At 38.3% G+C, this 18,155-nt stretch overlaps 2 protein-coding genes across 3 annotated transcripts; one reads left to right on the top strand and one right to left on the bottom strand.

Moving 5' to 3' along the window:
* Positions 1-17,133, bottom strand: LOC121375462 (histamine H3 receptor-like). 2 transcript variants are annotated; one of them, XM_041502931.1, is made up of 3 exons: positions 16,944-17,133; positions 557-2,051; positions 1-460 (listed from the first exon to the last, which is right to left on the bottom strand). In XM_041502931.1, exons 2-3 carry the CDS (start codon positions 1,656-1,658, stop codon positions 120-122), a joined length of 1,443 nt encoding a protein of 480 aa, XP_041358865.1. In that variant the 5' UTR covers positions 1,659-2,051; positions 16,944-17,133; the 3' UTR covers positions 1-119. The 2 variants fall into 2 exon arrangements, with proteins under 2 accessions (XP_041358865.1, XP_041358864.1); XM_041502930.1 differs by having other exon boundaries at positions 1-2,051.
* LOC121374701 (zinc finger protein 180-like) lies at positions 5,997-6,647 on the top strand. Its single transcript, XM_041501807.1, has one exon. It carries the CDS (start codon positions 5,997-5,999, stop codon positions 6,645-6,647), a length of 651 nt encoding a protein of 216 aa, XP_041357741.1.
* Positions 17,134-18,155: the final 1,022 nt, after the last annotated feature.

Raw genomic sequence — 18,155 nt, 5'->3', positions numbered from 1 at the left:
TAAACTTACTGTTATGTTTATTCCTAAATAAAACAAGTGATCTTTAACTGTAATATAACTGTTATTAGTATACTTCCATATGTACAGGGGTACATATTAACAATTAAAATGTTCGGTTCTCATGACTTCTTTCTAGGACACAGCAACAAAAGTTTGAAGTTTTTACGAAATTTATCACATGTGTATGCGTACAAAAACGGATTGACGCATGACTTTGTCCACAGCAGCCAGATAAAAAACGCATACGCATATTTGTCAACACATGCCTCGCACAGGGTCTTCACAATGGTGGCCACTGTGTACGGAGTCCAACAGACAGCAAACACCATCACCAGAAGCAACAAGGTCTTGGCCGCGTTTCTCTCGCGATTTTGTCTTCCAACACTAGTGAGCACGTTCCCACAAACACTGTTTGAATTATTAGCATCAGCACTAACTGCAATATTCCCGTCAGTTCTATGTGCATTGTCCCCACCAATATTACCAGGAATGGTCCCGTCAGTTATATGTGGATTGTTCCCACTAATATTACCTGGAATGGTCCCGTCAGTTCTATGTGCATTGTCCCCACCAATATTACCAGGAATGGTCCCGTCAGTTATATGTGGATTGTTCCCACTAATATTACCTGGAATGGTCCCGTCAGTTCTATGTGGATTGTCCCCACCAATATTACCTCGAATGGTCCCACCAGTTATATCTGGCTTGTCCCCACCAATATTACCAGGAATGATCCCGTCAGTTCTATGTGGATTGTCCCCACCAGTATTACCTGGAATGGTCCAGTCAGTTCTTTGTGGATTGTTCTCACTAACACTACCTGGATTGTTCCCACTAGCGTTACTGTCAGCACTACTTGGATCGTTCACACTAATGCAACCTTGATTGATCCCGTTCACTGGTGATCTATCTTGATTGTTCCAGTCACCACTAGTGGCATTGGTCAAAAATACACCGGTAAGGACTTGTGTAGGAGTTGACGATTTTCGCCGATCTGATATTTTGTTGCTTTTTCGAATTTTCAAATAGATTAATGTGTTTAACACTATGATTGATACAAAGGGAATAACAAATTCCACAGTAGCTGTTGCTAGTATGTATTCAAAATTCTTGTTAAATTCGGTGTCACACACGCCGTCTACAATGACCGATTTCCCTACCCTGTAATTCCAGCCGATGATCGCAGGACCGTAAACAGAAAAGGCAAAGATCCAACTGGCCGTAACCTTGATGTACGCCATTCTCCTAGTCTCAGAGTAGTTATCTCCAGTTGTGATGAGGATCAGGCGATCCAGACTGAGAACGATGATCATCAGGACTGTCTCCAGACAGAGAGTGAAGTCCACGCACAGAAATATCTTGCACATGGCCCGACCCAGGGGCCAATAAAACCCTTTGATGGTGTATGCGGTGTACAAACTCATGCTGTTAAAACCAATGAGCATGTCAGCGATGGCGAGGTTGAAGATGTAGATGTTGTAGCTCGTCCGTAGAGACCTGTCTCTCAGGTAGGAGGTGATGATGAGGAGGTTGCCTATCACCGTCGTCAGTATGATAATCGCCATGATGATCACCACTGGAACCAGCACAGGGGTGGGTAAGAGATGAATGTCCTCTTTGTCAGGCTCCTCAGTTGATGGCGATATGTTAAAAGACATTATCTACATATTCTGTATCAACATCATATAAAATACAAGATTCCTGTGGAATTGGTTATTTTTGTCAGATCCTAAAGTACACAGAATGCTAATTGTTTTCAACGGTTGAACTGCGTCAAAACAATTAGTTTTCTAAACACAAAAACATCCCTGTAACAACGGTTGTTTTACAGGACAGTAGATGGTTAAAACAGTTACAGTACTGAGCTTGAAAGGTCTTTTGAAGTTAGGTTTAGCGTAAATTGTTTTCTAGTGACGTTAGATTTTGATTTGGTGAGAAACGTTTAACCAGTGGTGTCAGTGCGTGTGTATAAACACGGTGTCGTAAAAACATACGATCGTTGGCTTCCATAAACGACTTTCCAGTCGATTGGGTCATCAGCATGTTTAACCCTGAAAAGAGAGAATATAATGAACAGTAATTAATGTTAAGTATTCATGTTAATGACGTATAAACAAGAACAGAGATAAAATTAAATTAAAAGTTAAAGTTGGTTTTCTTTAACGACACCACTAGAGCACATTGATGTATATTAATCATTAAACATATGGTTATTCTGACATATAGTCATGGAAAGAAAATCAGCCACATTTCATTTCATTTCAACCTATTTTCGTGCTTATATCCAATTAAGGTTCAAACACGCTGTGGACTAGTTGTTAGTTGGTTAGTGGTTAGTGAGAGAGAAGAGGGTGTAGTGGCCTTACACCTACCCATTGAGCCCTTAAGAACTCGCCCAGGGTTGGAGCCGGTACCGGGCTGCGAACCCTGTACCTACCAGCCTGTAGTCCGATGGCTTAACCACTGCGCCACCGAGGCCACATTTGTTGTATTAGTACAAATCGATCTTTTGTATACACCATCCACGACCTTTGATATACCAGTCTGCAATAGTACTGCAATAGTACTGCAATAGTACTCCCGAGTGACCACAAGTCTATTATTTATTTTCAAGAGGTTCATGATGAACTGACTGATCTCTGGGAGTGTGATGTAGCCCAGTGGTAAAAGTGCTCGCCTGACGCGCAATCGGTCTGGGATCGAACTTTGTCGGTTGCCTATTGAGCTATTTCTCATTTTTGTTTTGTCTTTATTTTGACGGTCGGAGATCACGCGAAACCACAGGCATTTGACACAGATTAGTATACATAAATAGCCATTTAACGTGTATTTATTCAAAACAAAAATGTCCATCCCTACTATATAAAAGATACCGTCACTCGTCATTTTTTATGCGATTTTCTTGTATAATATTGTATGTATGTCGAGGTTGACTGTTACTTACATACATAAATATTAACGCACGGGCGCAGGGGATAATTAAATCCGTTCTGGCCTCACAAATTGCCCCATGCCGTTACTGGGACTCGAACATGTGGCTATGTGGAGCCATACAGTGTGCACATCGATTAGCAGCAAGGGATCTTTTATATCCACCATTCCACAGACAGGATAGTACATACCACGGCCTTTGTTACACCAGTTTAAGAGGTAATAGGGAGTGGCCCAAGATAGGCGCAGGGGTAAGGCGCGTGGGTCGCACCAGTAAGTCGCAGGGTTATCTGGGAAGCCACTGACGACCTCTTCACGTACAGTTGATTTGGATTGAGGATTGGAAGGCCGTTTCCATTCTGTTCATTGCTGACTGCCCCTGGACAGGTACAATTTTGAGGTGCGGTACTTCCGCAAGGGATCAGCGTATTAGATACTCACTGTAACGAACCCAAGAGACAATGGCTTCACCACAAGGCGCCTAAAAGGCGTTGTCTACTTTCTCTTCAGCTCTGATGTATTTAACTACTACAGAGGCCTCGTGTGGACCAACAGTACCTCCGAATCCGCCCTACAAGCCCGACCCAACAGTACAGTTGAACACACACGTGGCCAGTGTGTTCAATAACCAAGTTAAAGTGTTGTTGTTTTCATGCTACCAGTGTAGGCCCTACTTTTCCGGTTCGGGTCTTAGTATTTTGAAATTCCAGTAGGCCCTACACATTGTTGGAACGCAGAGTAACAACACAGTTGTGTTAAAGAGACATTATCGCGATTCGCGTTCGATGGTTGAATACTGTGAACTACACAATATTCTGCTCTGGGGTTTTTTAAAATTAACTGGTTTGTTGTATTGTACTTGTGTTAGTTTGCGGGGTAGCTTTAATAGCTGTTGTCCGAACCAAATTGTTAACAACTACAAAAAAATTACTCTCCTATCTTTAATTGCCGTTAGATTTCCTCCAAAGTTTGTCCAGACACAAATCGCAAAAAAAAACACTACAAATATACAGATTCCCCACACGAGACTGCAACGATGTCGCCGATATCGTCTTTGCTGAGATTGCATAGGGAAAAATACATGCAGTTTTCTGCCGTCTGCCATGTTGCTTGTTTATGGAATGCTCTTCAAGAGGGGTGAAAGCCTCCAAAGTATGTGACACAATTAGGCGTATCATAAAATATTGTTTGTTTCCGGTTACCCGACCGACCCTAATTTGAACCTGCCGACCCTAAAACTTTTTTTGTATAGCCAAAAATATTTTTTTAATATAACAACGATTTCCACGAAAACATTCCAAAACTATCACAAGCACTAATTTGGTGTCATTTAGGGGATAACCCTACTGTGTTTTCCGATTTGCGGACGTATATCGGTGGTTTTACTGTTTAGTTTTATTGGCGACCCGTTAGCCACGAAACGTTTTCTTCTAACAATTGATTGATGGAGTTACTTCCCTTCAAATTGAAGTTCGGTAACTTTCGTGAGATATCGGGCGAAGAGTCGGAAAATTGTTTTCACGAATATATGCGATATTTTCCGATTTACTCTACATCTAGCGTAGCGAGGTGTTCCGATTAATAATAATAATAATAATAACTATATTTAATGATTTACTCCAGCGACAAAGTGGCCTTGTAGAAATTTAGTGACCTTCTGATAAACTAGGGGAGGGAATGTTTACCGATACTGATGGAGTTTACTGCCAAATCAAATGATTAAATATGTCAGTAAGATCTCGATGCGTTTCGTTATTTTTTGTAATTTGTCACTGGGAACTTCGCGGGTTTCCGCTAAAAACAGTGTCAGAATGACCATGTGTTTGACGTCCAATAGCCGATGATATTAAAGATAAAAATCAATGTGATCTAGTGGCGTCGTTAAATAAAACAAACTTTACTTTTCAACATTCGTTTGAGCATCCTGAGCATTTGTACTGCATTTATATTCATTGGACAAACCAAGTGTGTACTTTAATACAGGATGCATACAGAATAAAACTAACATTGCTAATTATAAATGATGATAATACTTTGCCGGTTCAACATCACTGCCGCCTGCCGCCATCTATTTTTAGAAACGGGGTCACAGCAGTGCACGTTGTGGTGCAATATCCTATTGTTCTATAAATAAAGTGCGCGCGTCACCCATACTGACTAGGTCAGAACACTCTATAGTAAATACACGATACCCTTTTAAATCGGATGACAGGTGCTTGCACCTGCGTATTGTATTAATATTGTTTGTCAATGACTTCTTGAATAATTAGTACAAGTGTTATTTCAGTGCATGGTGTGGTGCAGTGTCCAATTATTCTATAAATAAAGTACGCAACACCCCGACTGCATGGCTGGGTCTATTCGGGTCACGCTGTAGTAAATACACGCTACGGGCCGACCCAGGTCACTGTTGCAGTGTGTGTACTTTACTAGTTTCGCCAGCTTACATGTTGAAATCCAACTCGTACAGCGCTATTTAAAACAATAATGATGTTTTAGTTTTATATTCTTACGATGTATGATAGTATGTAGTTGTGTCTGAAGTTGTAATACAAACAGTCGTGTGCGAAACAGGGTCTATTGTGATCTGCTGGAATGTGTACATGGGTCTAACTAGGTCACGCTGTGTTGTGCGCTTAACTGACCGCGAGTGTCTCCGTATGTCTATTATATTAACATGGTGTTAAAATAATTATTTAAAATGATGTCATACCTAACTAACTATACGTCTTTTTATATACACTCATTTAAAGGTGGTATAACTTAAACAAGTCATCCGACTTGACGAAGTGTTTTGATAACACTACTGACCTATAAACATACGTGTGTTACGCCAGGTCGTTAAGCTTAACCAGGTCACTGTCACTGCCTCTATCTCATCATAGCTGCATGCATCTGCGCATACGTGTATTGATATTAAGCATATTAGAACTGGTATAATCCGGTTTAAACTGGTTTTAACCACTTCATTAACAAATGTATATAAGAGCGTATATTGTATATTTTTAAATCATTTCATTCACAGACAGCAAGCGAGACAGCGAGCGTGGTGTTTATTTATTTAAATGGCAGATAAACGGCAATTTTTAAACACTGTGACTTCAGTACAAGAACTTGAAGCATGGGCTCATGACCACAACCTGGAAGAATGTCAAGAAGTCAACCTTAAACGCATTGAGTTACTATCTAAAGAACTGATTTTTAACAATGAAAATACACCTTCAAAAACCGACTATGTTTGCAACGTTTGTCAGCGGTGCTTTAAGTGGAATAAAGACCTCTTACGACACACCCGTACAGTCCATGGGAATGAACGATTCCAGTGTGTTAAATGTGGACATTCATTTTCCCGTCTGAATAACTATAACAGTCATCAATGCTCACTAAAACGGACATCGTCAGAAGCCAACCAACAGGCCAAACGACAGTGCCTACGACCTCTCGGTAACAATGTCAACAAAAACTCCGACCCTTGTGATGTACCAGCCCGGCTAGCTAAGTGTAATTGGTGTGGTCACGTGAAGTGTTTACTTCCCGGTAAGCGCTTTTGCGAGGGTTGTTCAACAAAAGGTCGGGAATGCAGCCAGTGTCATAGACCAAAACCCGAGCGGTTCTACAGTCAACGGGTCAACCAGTGCGATAGGTGTATCCACCGGCGTGAACGCTACGAAGAAAGACGAAACCAGGTTGGAGCGGGCCGTATAGATGCACTCTAGGGGGCAATTTCAACGACAACATTGACACCCAACCGAGAAAATGATGTTGACATTCTTCAGTTCTTAGCTGATGAACAATTTAATATTTTACAGATTTTGCATAATTCCTTAACAGCAAACAAAGGTATGAAGTGGTTTTTAACTTTAAAATTGAAATTTATCAAATATGATGAAAACAATGAAAGTATATTGGCAGAACCTATACTTAGAACTACTAATTTTTTAACCACTAATTTCTCTGAATTGGAGAAACAATTAGCAGAGGGATTTCAAAAATTGTACACATCATCACAAGAATTTCAAGCTGAAGGGAGTGGATGGGCTATCGATCATATCATACATTTGGAAGTTAATACAGCTCAATATATTCCTTTGACTGGTAGTAGCTATATCCCTCTTCCTAGAGTCCTTGCAGACAAAAAAGCCATACTGAACATTCAGAACGAAGATCAGAAATGTTTTATTTGGTCTGTCTTAGCAGCTCTGCACCCATTATCTTTCAAGCATAATGCCAACAGGGTAAATAAATATGAACCTTATGAAACTGAACTAAATTTAGATGGAATTGATATGCCCATTCCCTTATCACAATTAGCAAAATTCGAAAAACTAAACAGTATTTCAGTAAATGTCTTTGGATTTGATGAGAATGATGGTGTATTTCCCTTACACAAAAGTGCATTCAAATGTTCAATTGCTACTCAGCCAGGGGGAAAAGAGACACTTTTGTCTCATTCGCAATTTCAGTAGGTTGATGGGAAATAGAACAAAACATGGACATCAAACATTTTATTGTCGTTCTTGTTTACATGGTTTTACTAGACAAGATTTGTTAGATGATCACACACCATATTGCAATTCATATGGTCTTCAGAAAGTAAAACTCCCCACAGAAGACAACAAGTGGGTTCAGTTTAATAGTATTCGCAAACAGTTAAGAGTACCGTACATAATTGTTGCGGATTTTGAGTCTCTTACGCGAAAAATCAGTGGCTGTGTGAATGACCCCACTTTTTCAACCACTACAAAGTATCAAAAGCATGAACCATCTGGCTTCTGTTATAAAGTTGTTAGCTCTGATCCTTCGTATTACAAACCTGCTGTTGTATACAGGGGCCCAAATGTTATTAATAATTTCATTGATCATCTATTAGAAGAAAGTAAGAATATTGGAGAAATGTTAAAAATTGTGCAACCAATGAAATTGACAGTAGAGGATGAGAGAACATTTAGAACCGCTAGTACATGTCATATTTGTCAAGGAAAGCTAGGGTCAGACCGAGTTCGCGACCATGATCATTTGACTGGAGTTTATAGGGGTCCTGCACACAATAAATGCAATTTACAGTATCAGTTTAGGAGGAATCAGGGGAAACAGAGCAATCTTAACGAGTTCTTTATTCCTGTTGTTTTTCACAACCTTAAAGGTTATGATAGCCACCTGATCATGAGGTATTTGGATAAATCTGTTAAACAAAAACTACACTGTCTAGCCAACAACATGGAAAAATACATATCATTCTCTGTTGGCAGTTTGCGGTTCATAGACTCACTTCAGTTTTTGAACGCATCGCTTGAGACACTGGTTACTAATTTGAAAGCAGACGGTAGTGATAAATTCACTCAACTCACAAAAGAATTTTCAGATGAACAGAAAATCAGCTTACTTCTAAGAAAAGGGGTATACCCTTATGACTTTATGGATGACGAGTCTAAATTTAACATGTCTCAGCTCCCTGCTCAAGCTGAGTTTATTATAAGTCTAACTGATAGTGATATCTCGGACGAGGATTATGAGCATGCTCATCAGGTGTGGACAACGTTTGACTTGAAAACCATGGGAGAGTACCACGATTTGTACATGAAAACAGATGTTCTTCTCTTGGCAGATGTATTTGAAAATTTTAGAAACATGTGCTGAGATTATTATGATTTGGATAGTGCTCATTATTTCACTTTACCCGGTGTAGGGTGGGATGCCATGCTCAAGATGGGAGGTGTGGAACTTGAACTTCTCACAGATTTAGACATGCATCTTATGATAGAGCATGGTCTAAGAGGTGGAATTTCAATGATATCAAAAAAGTTTTCCAAAGCTAACAATCCTTATCTTGAAACATTTAATGAAAATGAACCCTCCACCTATCTTATGTATTTGGATGCTAATAACCTGTATGGACATAGCATGTCCCAATACCTCCCTGAAAGAGATTTCGAGTGGGTTAAAGACTTGGACAGTCTTGACATTATGACTGTAACAGAGAATTCAAACACGGGGTATATTTTGGAGGTGGATCTTGAATACCCCACAGAATTACATGACTGTCACAGTGACTACCCTCTGGCCCCTGAATCTATGCTAGTCACTGATGCTATGCTTTTCTCCTCACTCACAGCAGCTGAGAGATAAACTTTGTCTTACAGGTCGGCCTGTACGAAAACTAGTTCCAAACCTCAATGATAAAGAGAAATATGTACTACATTACAGAAACTTACAATTCTATCTCAGACAGGGAATAAGGTTGACAAAGATCCATAGAGCGATTCAGTTTAGACAGTCTCCATGGTTAAAGACCTATATCGATTTCAACACGGAAAAAAGAAAGCAGTCTAAAAATGAAACTGAAAAAGCTTTTTTTAAGTTGATGAACAACTCCTGTTTTGGTCGAAGCATGATGAATGTAAGAAAACATGTGAATGTGGAGCTGGTAAATTCAAAGAAACGTTTAAAGAAACTCTGTGCTAAACCCACATTTGAAGGCTTTAAAATATTTAACCCTGATTTGGCTGCAGTTCATCTTAGGAAAGCCACTATCGTTCTTAATCAGCCTATCTATGCCGGATTTTCAATTCTAGACATGTCTAAAATTGTTATGTATGAATTTCACTATAATTTCATGAGAGCAAAGTATGGTAATAAAGTCCAGCTTTTATTCACGGATACAGATTCACTGTGTTATGAGGTAGAAACAGAAGATATCTATTCTGATTTTCAGAAACATGTCAACTTGTTTGACACAAGTAACTATAATCTCTCTCACCCTCTCTTCTCTACTGTAAATGCCAAAGTGTTAGGTAAAATGAAGGATGAGCTTGGGGGATCTGTCATGGAAGAGTTTGTAGGTCTTAGACCGAAAATGTATTCGGTTTTGTATGAGGGGAAAGAGAAAAAATAGCTAAATGTGTGTTAGTAAAACTGTGATAAAAAAGGTCCTGAAGCATACTATGTATAAGAAATGTTTGTTTGAACATTCCCAACTGAGACATAGCATGACTAATATTCAGAGTGTGAATCATCAGCTGTACAGTGTAGCTACTAACAAGATAAGTTTATCTCCCTACGATGACAAACGCTATGTCCTTGAAGATGGAATCCATACTCTAGCCCATGGACACTACCGTACTCATCCTGGAATCATTGATTAGGCTATAAACCACATGTGCATAATATTGTCTATTGTAAATGAGAACCACTTCATACCTTATAATGATTTTCATGTATGTATATATGTTAACCTTTTTATATGGTGCCCTCTTAATAAAACAGATTTAGTTTTTCTTGTAATAAACTTCACTTGTTTAATGCTTTTTTGTTTTTTTTGTTTTATTTAACTTAATACAATAAATAAATAACAAGAGAAATGCTTTGATTACTACAATGTATTTTATTTCTCTCAACATACATATATTATGATACGTGTCAAGGATAAAGGGAAACTCTTGACTGTATCTTACATGTACATATACACAAAACTATTCAGTATCTGTATCATTTTCATTTTCTTCTTCTTGATCATTGACTAAGTCCTCAGCTTCAGAAAAATCTATCTGGGACAGTATATCTTTGACATTGGGTTTCATCCACAATTCAATCTTGGTAGAGATTACATCTGGGTCCGTCTCAGGGTCCATATTCTTCACTTTAGACAGTATGGTTTTGAACAAGGGTGCTTCACTGAAATAAGTCACAAACTGTAGGGCTCGAACCATTCTGTCAATGAAAGTTTTTTCCCAACATTTTTGTAACTTCCTTTCAATCCATCTTTCAGACTTCCCTTGATCTTCATAAGTTTCTTTCTTTGCCTGAATGCTTTCTTTACAAGTTTTTCAAGGTCAACTTCCACATCTCTGTCAGACCAGCAGCTTCCCATTCTTTGTAATCCAATTTGGAATCTTTTACATCGGTATTGATGGGTTCTTCATCCAGTTTGGCTCGTTTCCTTAAAGGTTGACCCCCATTTTCGGGACACACCAGGTTCGTACATGACGTTGAAGATCATGGTTGTTCTCAAACAAAATACCGCATTCGTCACAGGAAGGCATGTTGACAACTGTATCAATATCCTCAGTATCACTATAATTAAATTCACTGTTAACTTCAGAAGTTTCTCTCACGTCGTTTAAGTTGTTGTGTTTGATGTTCACAGGAGGACTGTTACTATTCAACTGAGGTGACTCTCGAATTGATGGTTCTTTTATAGGTTGTTGAGAAACACTGTCACTAGTAGTTATAACATTAGGTTTAAGTCTCTCATTCTCAGAGGTAGAAGGTCGTAAATCAATAGTCAGATTACCATAAGGTTGTTGAACAGCTGCTTCATACACAGACATAAAACGATCAGTATTGTTGAGAAAAATTCTTCTTGCAAACAAGTTCACTTGTTGCCTGTCCACGGGTGAATTGAACAGAGTCACAAAATGTGAATTCAGAGCAATGTCACGTGACTCTTTGCCTCTCGGAAACAAATTTTGTAACAGTAAAAAATTAATGACATTCTTGTGATGTGAAGTACGAGTAAAAAGTTGAGAAATACGTTTATCATCCTTGGCCTCGGTCATGTGATCATCCAGAATTAAAACATTATTGTTGTGTGCATCAAAGTAGTTGTTGTCCTGCAGGTTGTAAGGGATACCTTTCACAAACTGAATTTGAGGCATGGTCTCACGAATAGTATCATAAAGGGGTTGCCACTCGTTGTAACACCATACAATGTTGTTAGGTGTTGGCTTGATGAGTCCTTTCCGAAGTATATGATACATAAACATTGTTTTCCCACATCCACTAGGGCCCACGAAAATGACATTGGAAGGTATAGTAAAATAAAACGGTTCTTCATCTGGTACCTGCTGAGCTTGCATTCCTTGTGGTGGTGGTGGTGGTGGTGGTGGTGGTGGTGGTGATGGTGGTGGTGGTGGTGGTGGTGGTGGTGGTGGTGGTGTGATGATGGTGGTGGTGGTGGTGGTGGGTGGTGGTGGTGGTGGTGGTGGTGGTGGTGATGGTGGGTGGTGGTGGTGGTGTGGTGGTGTGATGATGGTGAATGACTGGTCTGTCTATGTCTGAGCATGGCATCCCTCCTCGAAAACATTTTCTGACAATCTGGACACGATGTTGATCCCATGATGTTCAGGTATAAACTAACTCAAATACAACACTCGCTATTATTTATACCAACTGGAGATTTGCTTCTGGAATCCAGCTGTTAAACTTCTTAGGATAGCCCATCCACTTAACAAACACCTGTTTCTCACCTCTCCTCTTTCTTCTCTTAAGCACTTTCTCCACCTTCCAAATGTTATTGTCCGTTTTGAAGACTTGCTGTAACTCATTTTCGTAGAAGCTACCTTCAATGGGGTCATCTGCATAATCTTTCAGTTGATATATAGGAAAACCATCTCTGTAGTATCTTCTCTTAATTATAAATATTTCTTCAGTCCATTTTTCTTGATAATCTCTTTGAAAGGTGTATTTCAAATGAGAAATTCTCACTTGATCCCCAACCTTAAATTTGAAAGGTTTCCTTTTAGTTTTAGACTTTGTTTTCAAAAGATCGATGTACTGCTCTTTCCACACCATAGCTTCATTTTGCTCGTCGATGTCTGAAGGTGATCGCTGATTTAATGACCTATGTGGTCTATGATTGTAACCATCTACTAGATCTTGTAGAATATCCAGGTAGTGATAAGTCTGTTTATATGTAAAATATCTGTACATAGCAACCTTCAGAGTCCGGATCACTCTCTCAGCATATGATGCTTTGGTCTCATTCTGAGTGACATAGAATGTTATATCTTTGTCTTTCAAATATGATTTCACTTTTTTATTATTGAATTCACGGCCTTTATCTGATCTAATAATCCCTGGTAAAGGTGCAGTGGCAAATATTTTCTTCAGTGCTTTCATGACAGATTCTGGTTGTTTGTTTTTCATGGGTTCAACCCATAGATATCTTGTATCAACAGGAATTTCACACCATCTTTATCCAATTCAATATTAGAAACGTCTGCTAAATCAACATCCCATCGTGCATTCAGTCCACTCGCCACGAGCCTGTTTCTTTTGAATTTGTAGCGTAACGATCGCTGAAGCGAGTAGGCGTCTTGCGAAGCAAGCCACCGTTTGATATGGTGTAAGCTAATATCAAATTTCCCTTCCTTTTTTACAATACGATACAGTTTATTTACTCCCGAAAAGGAAGCTGGGTGTTTTGGATTAAAATAAATATTCAACAAATATTCTGTCCACCCTTCTCTCGGCATGATTATAGATTAATGAGATAAAAATAAATTGTTGGTAATATTTATATCGAATGTAAACAGTTGCCTACAATACAATGTTTTTCATAATATTTGCAACACTCTTAAATGAATATATAGAAAAGCGGATTGCACACGTCTGAATGTGACCTTATTATCTGTGAAGCCATTGTCAATGTCAATACAATAAGCAGGGTATGAGCACTCGTGACTCGGTTCGGCCGTAGCGTGTATTTACTACAGCGTGACCCGAATAGACCCAGCCATGCAGTCGGGGTGTTGCGTACTTTATTTATAGAATAATTGGACACTGCACCACACCATGCACTGAAATAACACTTGTACTAATTATTCAAGAAGTCATTGACAAACAATATTAATACAATACGCAGGTGCAAGCACCTGTCATCCGATTTAAAAGGGTATCGTGTATTTACTATAGAGTGTTCTGACCTAGTCAGTATGGGTGACGCGCGCACTTTATTTATAGAACAATAGGATATTGCACCACAACGTGCACTGCTGTGACCCCGTTTCTAAAAATAGATGGCGGCAGGCGGCAGTGATGTTGAACCGGCAAAGTATTATCATCATATAAAATTGTTAAGTCTACCATTTCTTAGATACATTAGGAAAGATAATATTCATAAAAAAAATTTTAATGTTATTGTTGTACAGGTAAATATAGAACCCTTCTTTTCAGTTTTCATTAAAAGAAATTGTTATAACTTATTTACTGGTCTCTATCCAATTAAGGTTCAACCAAGTCTGTCCTGGACCAGTGCAGAAGTTAAGTGTTAGTATGAGAGTAAACCTTCTGCCTATTATTAAACAGCAAGGGGTCTTTTGTATGTACTCTCCCGCAGATAGGTTAGCACCATGTTGCCCTCAAAATCAAAATGCCTTGCCTTTTATAAATTTAAAAGTTGCCCATGTAAAAAGAAGCTTTTAAACACACCTATGTTGATAGTACTACATATTTCCTTTTTTTTAATTAAGTTATGAAATAGATATAGAAAATAAAATGGCGATACGGTTTTTGTCCTTTTGAAAATTGTATAATGGAAAAGAAAAAAACTTATATTTAAAACTGCACATAAAATATGCCCTCAAAACGTCACTTTACCATGCCTTACTTCATTTCTAGGAAAAACACTGTGATGAATGGTATTGTTGGTTTGCATAATGCATTTCTATACATGCAGAGGTTATTTTGGATACCGGTAGTCAACACCTTTATTTAAAGCCGCACACCCTAGTTCCATCCAGCGAAAATAAATTATAATTTGGTTAATCTACAAACCTGTAACACACTTAGATCACGTTTTTATCAAATGGAGTGAAAAAGCAGGTTTTATATCGATAAATACCATGGGAATCCCCATGTCCCAATTGCTTGAAATAATTTTGAAAGTTAGTATTCTGATGTCACCGGTAGATGTCGCTCGAAGCACAACAATGCCTACGTCACGACAAATTTCACAGACTTGGGGTGCGTTCATTTCACCTCTCCTGGACATGTTCCAACTGTTCTGTCCTGGTTGTATCCCCTCTCCAGATATCGTAAGACTTAGCAAAATTATTGGTTTTAAGGGTTTGTAACGTTTTGTATTGAGACACTTACATGTCTGAACTTTATTGTTACTGAAAATGTTCACGAACTGTGAAGAAAAATCTCACAAATGAACAACAACAAATCGGATGTTGATTGCGCGAACCGTGCACGAGAAAACAAACCGAACCAAAATGATAACGGTCACGTGATATACCAACGTCTGTGACATTGAAATGAAAATATCCCCTCTAAAAATATATTGGACCTCGCTTGCTTAACGGTTTTTTCTCGACAGCACGTCTTGTGAAAAATTGCAAAAAAATGAATTTCGTGGTTACCAAAAAGCACTTCAGGTGAATGGAAATGTGTATTCTAAATAATAAAATGTAAGTAAAGTGCAATTTTATTTGTGAAAAATGGGGTTTAATAGCGAAAAACAACGCCGTAGTGGTTAACAACTAGCCGTAACTAGGGTGTGCCCCTTTAATATCCATAAATAAAATTATTTTCCAAAATAAAATGTTTTTCCTACCTACCTACCCTATATTTTTCCAGCATGTAATAGGAAACAAGTTTTTTTTTTTTTTTCGGCCTTAATATAAAATCTAGTGGTATCATTAAAAAAATAATAATAATAAAATAAAATAATAATAATAATATGACGTCATCACGTTTGCTTTTATATCATAACATGTTATGACGTTGTTAGATTAAGTCCTATCCTTTCACCCCTCTTGAAGAATATTCCATAAAAAGTCAAAATGGCAGCTGGCACAAAATTACATGCTTTTGCCCTATGCGCTCTCAGCTAAGTCGATATAGATGACATAGTTATCATCTGGTATGTGGAATCTGTGTCATTAATTGTAATGTTTTTTTCAAGATTTCTGTCTGGACAGACTTTGGAGGAAGTCTAACGGCTATTAAGGGTAGGAGAGTAATTTTTCGTAGTTGTTAACAATTTGGTTCGGACAATAGAAGGTTCCGGGGAATAAATAGGAGAACTTTAATTTGTGTGCCTCTATAGTCAATATTATTCATAATCCATTCATAAAAATTGTAAATAATTTTGAGTGTATAAATTGTGTTAATTAAGAATCAATTTATTAAAAAATTATATTTTACATTTCACTATTCACTGGTATCAACGTAATAATGCCTATGAGTATTGACATAAAGTGTTAACGATGGGTGTTGGTAAAATGCGGGCCGGACCAGAACGCTTGACAAATTTAATTTTTTCTTTAAAAAATAAATAAATAAATAAACAGTGTTCGTCTACTGTGCATAGTTAAGAAACATATATTTTTTCATGTAGTGGCCTTAAAAATTAAAAATGACGAATCGCACATGCGCGGTACGATACCTTTTGCAAACGCAGAATGATTGGTGGAGCCCCCATCTCACACACACACCCCTCCCCCACCCCCACTCCCACTCCACCGTGCCTGTGTAAGGAGATGCAAAATGGCATCATGATGCCATTCAAATTCAAACTTATTGTCCGAACCAAATTGTTAACAACTACGAAAAATTACTCTCCTACCTTTAATTGCCGTTAGGTTTCCTCCAAAGTCTGTCCAGACAGAAATCTTGAAAAAACCATTACAATGACACAGATTCCACATACCAGATGATAACTATGTCACCTATATCGACTTCGCTGAGAGCGCATAGGGAAAAAAGCATGTAATTTTGTATCAGCTGCCATTTTGACTTTTTATGGAATATTCTTCAAGAGGGGTGAAAGGATAGGATTTAATCTAACAACGTCATAACATGTTATGATATAAAAGCAAACGCGATGACGTTATTTTTTTTTTTTTTTTTTTTTTTTTTTTTTTTTAAATGATACCACTAGAGATCATTGATTTCATATTAATTGTGTCACATACTTTGGAGGCTTTCACCCCTCTTGAAGAGCATTCCATAAAAAACAAACATGGCAGACGGCAGAAAACTGCATGCATTTTTCCCTATGCAATCTCAGCAAAGACGATATCGGCGACATCATTGCAGTCTCGTGTGGGGAATCTATATATTTGTAGTGGGTTTTTTGCGATTTCTGTCTGGACAAACTTTGGAGGAAATCTAACGGCAATTAAAGGTAGGAGAGTAATTTTTCGTAGTTGTTAACAATTTGGTTCGGACAATAGCTATATTATTACAATGCTTCGCTACCTTAAAATAAAAACCAGTCTACTTACCACGACAGCTGTAAAAATAGTTCAAAGGTCTACATTGAAGCTGCGCCCATTGCGTCTTTCATCATCTTGAACGCCGTCGGACGTAGGCTATATGAAATAACCACTGTCCAGCGATAATTACTTTATCCTTTCGTAAAATTACTAAAAAGAAAGCTTTCACACTTCCAGTTGACTTATTCTTAATTAAACTGTTAACGTGACGTAATAACACCAAACAAAAATGACGTCATCCCATATCGTCACCATGTTTTGTCCAGCATCAGTTGAGTTAGAGTGGATTAAAGTTTCTAGTTCAGTGTGACGGTACATGCTCTTTAATTTGTTTCGCCTGTGGCGATTTTTAATTGTGTTAGAGGGCCGTGTGCAGTTTAATTGCACTTAAGCGCAGGTGGGCAACTTGTTACGTAATACTTCGCGCGATCGGACATTCCAATATGCACTTAGTCCAGCTGTGGAGGCCATGTGGCGAGTAGTTACGTAATACCTCTGCGAGTGCGGTTTTTACAACCGTGATTTGGCGACGTTGGCGTCAGTAAGTCTGACGATCAGAGAGAAATATACCGACTCTAGTAGAGGTGAAATATCAGATGATAGGGGGAGGTACCGCCTTGTACCCCCAGGCGTTTTCTGATTTTTGAATAAATAGCTAGGATATAGAGATATCGAGAGAACGAACTAGGAAGGCTCCAGGGGATCACGAACGTAGTCCGTTAGGACTTGGTAAATATCATTTCTGCTCTGTGTATAACCTTGATGTGATTGATGTGACTTTAAATATTTTAATACTGTATTATACCAATATTCTTTAGACAGTGTCTTCGGTCATCTGACGAAGTAAATCGTAGACTTTTTGTTCTAACATTATACGAGTATTTGGTAATATAAAGCTTAGCCAGTCATCCTAGACGACCTAGGTAAACTGTAGGTTATTGTCTTTATTGTGATAGGTACCAGTATTAATTCTGTGTTACAAGATTACTGAAAGAGTAGTTAAGGGTTAATTAAAAATTAACCCGTTAGGAATAGAGCTGTAATTCCTTTATTAATTAAGTTCCCCTGGAAGCGTTCCTAAATTATCACACGTTACTGAACGAGTAGTAAGGGTTAATTAAAAATTAACCAGTTAGGAATGGTGTTGTAATTCCTTTATTAATTAACTTCTCCTGGAAGCGTTTCTCAATTATCACACGTGTGGGTGTGGTGTAACAGTGA

Source organism: Gigantopelta aegis, chromosome 6, assembly GCF_016097555.1.
Source record: "Gigantopelta aegis isolate Gae_Host chromosome 6, Gae_host_genome, whole genome shotgun sequence".
NCBI classification, from domain to species: Eukaryota; Metazoa; Mollusca; class Gastropoda; order Neomphalida; family Peltospiridae; genus Gigantopelta; species Gigantopelta aegis.
This window is presented reverse-complemented; position numbering and strand designations above follow the sequence as displayed.